Genomic DNA, 10,951 nt, shown 5'->3' with positions numbered 1-10,951 from the left:
CTTGTGGTGCGCCGGGGATCCGCCGTCCGCGCTTTTACGGCGGCGGCGGTTATAAATTTAGTCCCCGGCTTTTTGGGCCTAGGACGCCGGCAGCTCCGTTTCGTTCCCGCCCCCACCCTGTCATTCAGGGTAGGGGAGAGACGCTGTTCGCTAGCAGCGACGAGGGCTGGAGCCTGATTTACATGCTCCAGCCCTCTCACTTGGCACAGAGGGAAGCAGGCTTCCCGCTCTTGGCCAGGAACGCCCAGGGCCCGCCCCCCTTCCTCTCTCGAGACGCCGGCAGCCATTACATGCATGCCTGGCTGGAGGAAGGACGCAAGGCTCTGGGAGACCTGGACTAGGGGCTATCTGGCGACCACACACCCGCTTTTTAAGCGGGCGGTAAGCGATTTGTCTGTGCTGGTCCCTCTAGTGCCTCACTGTGTATCAGTGTACTGGGTACAGATATATAGATATTGTATTTCTTGCACTGTGAGGTGCGCTTCTGGCTGCATATCCCAGATCGCTCTGTGGAAGCAGCAACATGTCATCCTCAAAACGCAAGGCGGCCAAGGCAAAAAGGGCTGTGTATACTGCGTGTGCTGCATGTGGGGCTAATCTACCAGCAGGCTCCGATGACCCCCATTGTGTGCAATGCTCCGACCCGGTGCTGCTTCGCCAGCCGGAGTCAGGAGAGGTAGTGACCCAGGCTGAGACGCTTGTAAGTTCTGCCCCGGTGACAGGGACGGACTTTGCAGTTTTTGCAGATAATATGTCTGTGTCTATGGCAAAAATCCTTGAAACCTTGCAATCTATGCATGGGACTCAGTCTCTGGGCACGGCGAGGCCTCTGTCCTCAGGTCCCCCTTACTTGGAATGTATCCAGCCCACAGGGGGGTCCCCGGCTTCACAGGCCGAGGATTATGACTCAGATGATGGCCCCAGCCACCCTAAGCGAGCTCGCTGGGAAAGACCCTCGACGTCTTCACACTGCTCAGGGTCTCAGCGCAATCAGTCTCCCTGTGATGTGTCTGATGAGAGTGATCAGGAATCCACTCCTGGAACCCCTCTCAACCTGGATACCCCGGATGGGGATGCCATGGTAAACGACCTTATCTCAGCCATCAATAGGCTGTTGGATATTTCTCCCCCAGCCCCTTCAGCAGAAGAGGCGGCTGCGGAGCAGGAAAAGTTTCGTTTCCTTTATCCCAAGCGTAAATTGAGTGCTTTGTTAGATCACTCTGACTTCAGAGAATCAATCCAGAAGCACGACGCTCACCCAGAAAGGCGTTTCTCTAAACGATCTAAAGATACGCGTTTCCCTTTCCCCCCTGAGGTGGTCAAGCGCTGGACACAGTGTCCAAAGGTAGACCCCCCGATTTCCAAACTTGCAGCTAGATCCATAGTTGCAGTGGAGGATGGCGCTTCACTTAAAGATGCCAATGACAGACAGATGGACCTTTGGTTAAAATCTGTCTATGAAGCTATCGGCGCGTCGTTTGCTCCGGCATTCGCAGCCGTGTGGGCACTCCAGGCTATTTCAGCTGGCTTAGCAAAAGTGGATGCTATCATACATCCAGCAGTGCCGCAAGTGGCGCACCTTACCACGCAGATGTCGGCGTTTGCGTCTTACGCTATCAATGCGGTCCTAGAATCTACCAGTCGCACCTCAATGGCGTCCGCCAATTCGGTAGTTTTGCGCAGAGCCTTGTGGTTAAAGGACTGGAAAGCAGATGCTGGTTCCAAAAAATGTTTAACCAGTTTGCCTTTGTCTAGAGATAGACTGTTTGGCGAGCCATTGGCTGACATCATTAAGCAGTCCAAGGGTAAAGACTCCTCTTTACCACAACCCAGAACATCCAAACCTCAGCAGAAAAAGTGGCAGCAGAGGTTTCAGTCCTTTCGAGGTTCGGGCAAGACACCATTTACCTCGTCCAAAGGGACTCAGAGGACGCAAAGAAACTCAGATTCGTGGCGGACTCACACACGCCCCAAGAAAGCAAATGGAGGTACCGCTTCCAAAGCGGCTACCTCATGACTTCCAGCCCCCCCCCTCCGCATCGCCGGTCGGGGGCAGGCTCTCCCGCTTTTCCGGCATTTGGATGTCACAGGTCAAAGACCGGTGGGTGACGGACATTTTGTCTCGCGGGTACAGAATCGAGTTCAATTCTCGTCCTCCAGCTCGGTTCTTCAGAACCTCCCCACGTCCAGACCGAGCAGATGCTCTGCTGCAGGCGGTGGATTCCCTAAAAGCGGAAGGAGTGGTGATCCCAGTCCCTCCTCAGGAACAAGGGCAAGGGTTTTACTCCAATCTCTTTGTGGTTCCAAAAAAGGACGGCTCGTTCCGTCCTGTTCTGGACCTAAAACGGCTCAACAAACATGTGCACGCCAGGAGGTTCCGGATGGAAACCCTCCGCTCTGTCATTGCCTCAATGTCCAGAGGAGACTTCCTTGCCTCAATAGACATCAAAGATGCTTATCTCCACGTGCCAATTGCTACAGAACATCAACGTTTTCTACGTTTTGTGATAGGAGACGACCATTTTCAGTTCGTAGCTCTTCCATTTGGTCTGGCGACAGCCCCACGGGTCTTCACCAAGGTCATGGCGGCGGTGGTAGCAGTCTTGCACTCTCAGGGACACTCGGTGATCCCTTACCTAGACGATTTATTGGTCAAAGCTCCCTCTCAGGAGGCATGTCAGCACAGCCTGAATGCTACGCTGGAGACTCTACAGTCTTTCGGATGGATCATCAACTTTCCAAAGTCGATCCTATCACCGACTCAGTCACTAACGTATCTTGGCATGGAGTTTCATACTCTAGCAGCGATAGTGAAGCTTCCGCTGGACAAGCAGCGGTCACTACAGACAGGGGTGCAATCTCTTCTGCAGGGCCAGTTGCATCCCTTGCGGCGCCTCATGCATTTCCTAGGGAAGATGGTGGCAGCCATGGAAGCAGTTCCCTTTGCGCAGTTTCATCTGCGCCCACTTCAATGGGACATTCTCCGCCAATGGGACGGGAAGTCAACGTCCCTGGACAGGAAAGTCTCGCTTTCCCAGACGGCCAAAGACTCTCTACAATGGTGGCTCCTTCCCACCTCATTGTCTCAGGGAAGATCCTTCCTGCCCCCATCCTGGGCAGTAGTCACGACAGATGCGAGTCTGTCAGGGTGGGGAGCAGTATTTCTCCACCACAGGGCTCAGGGGACGTGGACTCCGCAGGAGTCCACCCTTCAGATCAATGTTCTGGAGATCAGAGCAGTGTATCTTGCTCTACTGGCCTTCCAACAGTGGCTGGAAGGAAAGCAGATCCGAATCCAATCGGACAACTCCACAGCGGTGGCATACATCAACCACCAAGGAGGGACGCGCAGTCGGCAAGCCTTCCAAGAAGTCCGGCGCATTCTAATGTGGGTGGAGGACAGAGCATCCACCATATCCGCGGTTCACATCCCAGGCGTAGAAAACTGGGAAGCAGACTTCCTCAGTCGCCAGGGCATGGACGCAGGGGAATGGTCCCTTCACCCGGACGTGTTTCAGGAAATCTGTCGACGCTGGGGAGTGCCGGACGTCGACCTAATGGCATCCCGGCACAACAACAAGGTCCCGGCATTCATGGCGAGGTCGCGCGATCAAAGAGCTCTGGCGGCAGACGCCTTGGTTCAAGATTGGTCGCAGTTTCAGCTCCCATACGTGTTTCCGCCTCTGGCGCTCTTGCCCAGAGTGCTACGCAAGATCAGATCCGAGTGCAGCCGCGTCATACTCGTCGCTCCAGACTGGCCGAGGAGGTCGTGGTATCCGGATCTGTGGCATCTCACGATCGGTCGACCGTGGTCACTGCCAGACCGACCAGACTTACTGTCCCAAGGGCCGTTTTTCCATCAGAATTCTGCGGCCCTGAACCTGACTGTGTGGCCATTGAGTCCTGGATCCTAGCATCTGCTGGATTATCTCAGGGAGTCGTTGCCACAATGAGACAAGCTAGAAAGTCGAATTCGGCTAAGATCTACCACAGAACGTGGAAGATTTTCTTGTCCTGGTGCTCTGCTCAGGGAGTGTCTCCCTGGCCATTTGCATTGCCCAAGTTTCTTTCCTTCCTGCAATCGGGGTTAGAAAAGGGCTTGTCGCTCAGCTCCCTTAAAGGGCAAGTTTCGGCACTATCCGTGTTTTTTCAGAAGCGTCTAGCACGTCTTCCTAAGGTGCGCACGTTCCTGCAGGGGGTCTGTCATATTGTGCCCCCGTACAAGCGACCGTTAGATCCATGGGATCTGAACAGGGTACTAGTTGCTCTCCAGAAGCCGCCCTTCGAGCCTCTGAAGGAAGTTTCCTTTTCTCGGCTGTCGCAGAAAGTGGCGTTTCTTGTTGCGATCACATCGCTTCGGCGAGTGTCTGAGCTGGCAGCTCTGTCATCTAAGGCTCCCTTCCTGGTGTTCCACCAGGACAAAATTGTGCTGCGCCCCATTCCGGAGTTTCTTCCTAAGGTCGTATCCTCTTTTCATCTTAATCAGGATATTTCCTTGCCTTCTTTTTGCCCTCATCCGGTTCACCGGTATGAAAAGGCCTTACGTTTGCTAGATCTGGTGAGAGCACTCAGAATCTACATTTCCCGCACGGCGCCCATACGCCGTGCCGATGCACTTTTCGTCCTTGTCGCTGGTCCGCGCAAGGGGTTGCAGGCTTCTAAAGCCACCCTGGCTCGATGGATCAAAGAACCAATTCTAGAGGCCTACCGTTCTGCGGGGCTTCCGGTTCCTTCAGGGCTAAAAGCCCACTCCACCAGAGCCGTGGGTGCGTCCTGGGCATTACGTCACCAGGCTTCGGCTCAACAGGTGTGCCAGGCAGCTACCTGGTCCAGTCTGCACACTTTCACCAAGCATTATCAGGTGCATACCTATGCTTCGGCGGATGCCAGCTTAGGTAGAAGAGTCCTGCAGGCGGCAGTGACACCCCCGTAGGGGAGGGCTGTTTTGCAGCTCTAACATGAGGTATTTATTTACCCACCCAGGGACAGCTTTTGGACGTCCCAATCGTCTGGGTCTCCCAATAGAGCGCTGAAGAAGAAGGGAATTTTGTTACTTACCGTAAATTCCTTTTCTTCTAGCTCTTATTGGGAGACCCAGCACCCGCCCTGTTGTCCTTCGGGATGTTTTTTTGTTGTTTGCGGGTACACATGTTGTTCATGTTGAACGGTTTTTCAGTTCTCCGATGTTATTCGGAGTTAATTTGTTTAAACCAGTTATTGGCTTCCTCCTTCTTGCTTTGGCACTAAAACTGGAGAACCCGTGATACCACGGGGGGGGTATAGCCAGAGGGGGAGGGGCCTTGCACTTTTAATGTAGTGCTTTGTGTGGCCTCCAGAGGGCAGTAGCTATACCCCAATCGTCTGGGTCTCCCAATAAGAGCTAGAAGAAAAGGAATTTACGGTAAGTAACAAAATTCCCTTCTTCTATTTTAATAATTCTAATGGATCCATGAAAAACGCAAGACATAAGGATGGTAAACCCATATGTGATCTGTTTTTTTTTGCTCCGCATCCATTGACTTAAAATGTGCTAGTGTGAGCCGGAATACAGATCCAAAGTAGCCCATGCTGTGTGTTTACAGACTATCAGTCTGTGTGTAAAAACCTTTGTGAACTAGCATATTAACTTGCATTGGTCAGTGTATTGTCTGTATGTTACCCATTTTACATACGTACAGCACATGGACGTTCAACTAGCCCTATAAGTCAGAGAATTACCAATTCTCTATAGGAAAGACACAGCTCCCGTCCTCTCTCCCTGAAATGACTCTCAATAAAATTAATGAATAGCTGGAAACGAAATTTTCCTATGGTCCATGTAGCCTTATGTCTCTAAGGCCGGGTCCACACCGGGGACTAATGCAATCCTTGCATGACACTCGGCTCATGCTGGCAACACAGCGGGAGCCGAGTGTCATGCGAGTGTCACTGTGACTGAGGTCCGTTCATGCGATCGGACCTCAGCTGCGGGGGGCAGGCCGACACTCAGGAGGAGAGGGCCGATGCTGCAGACGGGAGGGAGGGATTTATCTCCCTCTCTCCTCCGTAGCCGGCTATTGCCATTCTCGCCCTGCACTCGCAGTACACCGGTGTACTGCAAGTGCAGTGCGAATTTTTTTCTCTCTGCCCATAGACTTGAATGGGTACGAGGAAACCAGGAACACATTACAGTTGCAGCATTCTCGGTCCGATTAGGGCTGAGAAAATAATCGCTCATGTGTGCTGACACACAGGCTAATATTGGTCCGAATGGAATGCGATGTTTTATCGCACTCCACTCGCTACGATTTTCATGCCGTGTGTCTTAAGCCTAAATGCTGTTAATACAAAGCTGCTACTCTGGCATTGCTGCTCCTACAGTTATGTACAACAATAGAGTGAAAATCATGTTTCATTGTCTATTTAGTAAAATAAGATTTAGGTTACACATCTGTTTTTTTGGGGTTTTTTTATTTAAGCATTTTGGCACTACAACTCTTATTCACATATAAATTGCCATGGAATTGATGGCGCTATAATAATTAATAATAATAATATAATAAATAATTCTAAATGCAAACCCACTGTTGAGGTTAAACTAGTCTAGTGATTTCATTGTGTAGCTCATCCTCCAACATATGTCAACCAATAATTTTTGTCTTTAGTTGGGTCAAGCAATCACATGACATTACATGCCCATAGGTTTTTGGATGCTGTAACAGCATACTATATATCGCACCACATCCTTGTACTGAAATGCATATCACAGTTACTGATGATGATTATGCAGCTACTGTCATAGTTATTGTAAAATTGATAACAGTTTAGCCTCCCTGAGGATGTACATATCAACAATTAGTTTATTTAAGAGACTAAGGAGGGGGTTAATCACAGTGTTAACACAGAAAATAGTAAGAGTATGGGCGCCAACAGCCCATATGATGCTCAGTATAGAAGAATAAAAGGCAAAGTAAAATTTGAGATGATGGAGCTTGAATAGCAGCAAAACGGAGGGTAAATTACTGGGAAGTAAGTGCACTAAATACAACAGAGATGCAGATTGTGTTACTGTATAATGCCAATGAAATGCCTCTTAGCAAAATGATTGACGTATACAAATATGGACTTTAGTAATAATTTTGTGTCTTCTCGTCTGACTTTTTTTCATGATCATTTCATATTTCTTTCACCAGCTTAACGGGAAAGACAACAACATACTCGGACACCAGGTCACCTGCTCTCAAGCGTAAATTTTATGAGCGTAATACACCATCCGATCCCCTGCCGTTCTCAGGGGCTACTTCCTCATATACTGATTTCCGTAATACACCATCCAATCCCCTGCCGTTCTCAGGGGTTTCTTCCTCATATAATGATTTCTGTAAAAAACCATCCGATCCCCTGCCGTTCTCAGGAGTTTCTTCCTCATATAATGATTTCCGTAATACACCATCCGATCCCCTGCCGTTCTCAGGGGTTTCTTCCTCATATAATGATTTCCGTAAAACACCATCCAATCCCCTGCCGTTCTCTGGGGTTTCTTCCTCATATACAGATTTCCGTAATACTTCATCCAAACCCCTGTCATACTCAGGGGCTCCGTCCTCATATACTGATTACTCCTCATCTTCAGGTGGACTTTCGAATTACTCATACTCTGGAAGTTTCTCCTCATCCTACGGTCCGTCAAAATCAGGAAGCCTAGGTCCTGGCGAGGGTTTACTTCCACTACCATCTTATGGTGCAAAGACCCAGCGACCATATATGAAGAGCACGATGGGGTCTGACGACTACAATTATTTCCGTAATAGCTATTAGATAATGCTACCCGACTATGTCTTGGTTTCTTGAGTTAAGGGTGAATGTACACAGTTACAGAAATGACTACAATTGTTCCATTCATCTGAATGAAGCTTGCAGAAATCCATGTTCTTACCGCCAGATGACATTAAGATGAATGGAACAGATTTTAGTTGCAGAAATTTGGAAAGCTGTGAATTCACCCTAGGAAGCCACAGTTATTAGTGATGGTGTTGTTCCTTTGTTATATATTTTTATTTTTTGTATTCCTTTCCTTTTTAACACTTACACTCTTGGCAACGTAACCCATGGATTACAAAAATAAACTAGTGAGAACAGACAGTCTGACCAGGGAGAGACCGAAAAATACCAGCTATCTAGTGTTATTTGTTTGCAGTTCTTTGGATTTTTGTTAAGATGCATTGATATTTTTATTTTACGAATATGTTCCCATGTAGCAGATATGCTACATGGATTTTTGCAGCATTTCTACAACGTATGTGCTGCAAAATCCGATTGTTACATTTGGATTTTGTTGTTAACTTACTGTAGATCTTACGATTTATATTGTATGGGGTGAAATCCACAAACAACTCTACGCAAGTACTGTGGACTCACAGTGCAGGTTTCCGTGCAGAAGTTTTAGCAGCATGTGGATAAGATTTGTTTGAATCTCATCTACTTTAGCTGGTATAGTTTAATTCTGCAGATTTTACGCATACAAACCCACCACATGTGAAAATACCCTAGGGATAACAATGAAACTGAATACAGTGGAACCTCGGTTTATGAGTAACTTGGTGTGCAAGTATTTCGCTATACAAGCAAAGCTTGCTGTAAATTTGTAACTCCGTTTACGAGCAAGCTTTGCCATACAAGCAAATACTCACTGCACACACTTCCGGTTCCATACTTTCACTGTGCTCTGACCCGCTCTTGCAGTCCGCACAAACACACACATTATGCTCACCTTACCTTCCATTCCATTGCTGGCCTCATGGTTCTTGTAGTTCGCCGGTACAGGATGTATATCAGGTAACTATTGCGATGAGGGAGGAACTTCCGCTGTTAGCTGCTACTCAAAGGCAGCGAGCTGACCAATGAGAGGCAAGCGGCTCCTGCCTGTGACGTCAGCACTCTGTCAGCGGAAGCTCTGGCATCGGTCGCGATGGTTACCCGATAAGCATCCTGTACCGGCGAACTACAAGAACCATGAGGCCGGTGATGGAACAGAAGGTAAGGTGAGCATAATGTGTGTGTGTGTGTGTGTGTGTGTGTTTGTGCATGTGTGGAATGATAGAATAGGGCACCAGGATGGGACATTGCACAAGTTGTGGAACGAATTGTCTGAGCTTGCATTATTTCCTATGGGAAATCTTGCTTTGCTAGACGAGTAACTTGGTTTACAAGCACACTCCCAGAAATTCTTGTAAACCAAGGTTCCACTGTACTTTGAAGTTACTGTAAGCTACAACTAAACCTGCAGACTGTTTAGTTTTCCCCATAACCCAATTAGCCCACATCATAAATTCTATGTACGTAATGCACCCTTACATTGGTAAACATGTGCTTTCCATCCAAATTTTACATTTGCTTTTAAAAGTTTAATCCTAGGTTTTTATTTCTGAGCTCTACTTGTAAGTGAGCGTTCCTAAGACAATTAGGAAGTGTAATTAGACTGCCAATTGCTTGTTTGACAGGTAAAATTGTTATTAAGCTTGCTTAAAGAGAGCCTGTCAGCAGGATTTAGCAGTATAAAGTAAAGTCATGGCCATGATGGTGCTGTTAAACTGATTACATTGATATTTTTGGTGACTCAATTGGATCTGTGGTTCTTGTTTAATAAGGATTTGAAGTTTTTAGGTAATGGTGTTTCAGTGCGAAGGGGTGGGACTGGGAGTAGGGTGTTCTTCTTTTGCATCAGCCCCTCAGCCTGCCTCCATTGTTTCCATGACAGGTCATCGATTCTTCAGTGACCTGCCCCTTTGTAAAATTTTGTGCCACCAATATTATTTACTTCGGTGGCAGGTACGTAGACAGCCAGTCTTCTAGTCCTCAATAAAATGGCACCAGAGGTGGCACACGCACAGATTGAAATATTGACACAATGAAATCTTCACTAAGCCAAGCTCTTGATCTGCGCATGCTCCGCCTCTGGAGCCATTTTATTGAATATGGGTCATGGAATCAAACGGAGCACGTGACGCCCACTCCAAAGATGGCAGTGCGAAATGTCAATGAAGAATGAAGAATCGGTAACCTATCATAGAAACACAGGTGTCAGGTGGAGGGGCTGGAGCAGAGAGAAGACCATACCCACAGTCCCGTGCCTTTGCACTGAAACATCATTAGATGAAAACTTTGATTACCTATTAAACAAGAACTAGACATTGGATTGATTCACCAAAAGTATCAATGTAATCAGTATAACCCTTGCTATTATTACTTTATATTGCTCATCCTACTGACAGGTTCTCTTTAAATCATCATTCTTGACAGCACGTCTTCCTGTCACGCGCTGCCAAGAACTGTGGCATCCTATGCACACTGAACTGTCTATTACCAATTGTTCCTTGTGCATCATTTAGATCGGTTGGTTTATTTAAATAAACTTTAGAGGGATTTTCCACTACTAGGACACCCCCTTCTCGCTACCTGTGTTTGCACTTGTTAAAATAAAAAGCATATACTCCTATGTTTCCAGTGGTGCTGGAGAGCTATACCGGCACCACTGGAATGGCAGCGGAGGTGAGCTTAAGCATTATTTCAATGAGGGCAAACATGGGGAATGAAAAAGGGCTGTACAAGTAGTGGACATTTCCTTTAATGCAAGCTCCTTCCAAGTAAGGGGTGCTTCACACACAGCGAGCTCGCTGCCGAGATCGCTGCTGAGTCACGCTTTTTGTGACGCAGCAGTGACCTCATTAGCGATCTCGCTGTGTGTGACACTGAGCAGCGATCTGGCCCCTGCTGCGAGATCGCTGCTCGTTACACACAGCCCTGGTTCGTTTTCTTCAAAGGCGCTCTCCCGCTGTGACACACAGATCGCTGTGTGAGACAGCGAGAGAGCGACAAATGAAGGGAGCAGGAGCCAGCGTCTGGCAGCTGCGGTAAGCTGTAACCAAGATAAACATCGGGTAACCAAAGCGGTTACCCGATATTTACCTTAGTT

General features: G+C 48.1%; 1 protein-coding gene across 2 annotated transcripts in view; it reads left to right on the top strand.

The window, feature by feature from the left end:
- Window positions 1–8,972, top strand: part of ZNF346 (zinc finger protein 346) — a 113,476-nt gene extending 104,504 nt beyond the window's left edge. For both annotated transcript variants that reach the window (XM_075344647.1, XM_075344646.1), the window contains exon 7: window positions 7,173–8,972. In XM_075344647.1, coding sequence (XP_075200762.1) covers window positions 7,173–7,797 — 625 coding nt within the window. In that variant the 3' untranslated portion in view covers window positions 7,798–8,972. The remainder of the gene's footprint in view (window positions 1–7,172) is intronic.
- Window positions 8,973–10,951: the final 1,979 nt, after the last annotated feature.

Source organism: Anomaloglossus baeobatrachus, chromosome 4 (genome assembly GCF_048569485.1).
Source record: "Anomaloglossus baeobatrachus isolate aAnoBae1 chromosome 4, aAnoBae1.hap1, whole genome shotgun sequence".
Taxonomy (NCBI): Eukaryota; Metazoa; Chordata; class Amphibia; order Anura; family Aromobatidae; genus Anomaloglossus; species Anomaloglossus baeobatrachus.
The sequence above is the reverse complement of the archived record's forward strand: the minus strand, read 5'-3'. Positions and strand labels throughout refer to the sequence as shown.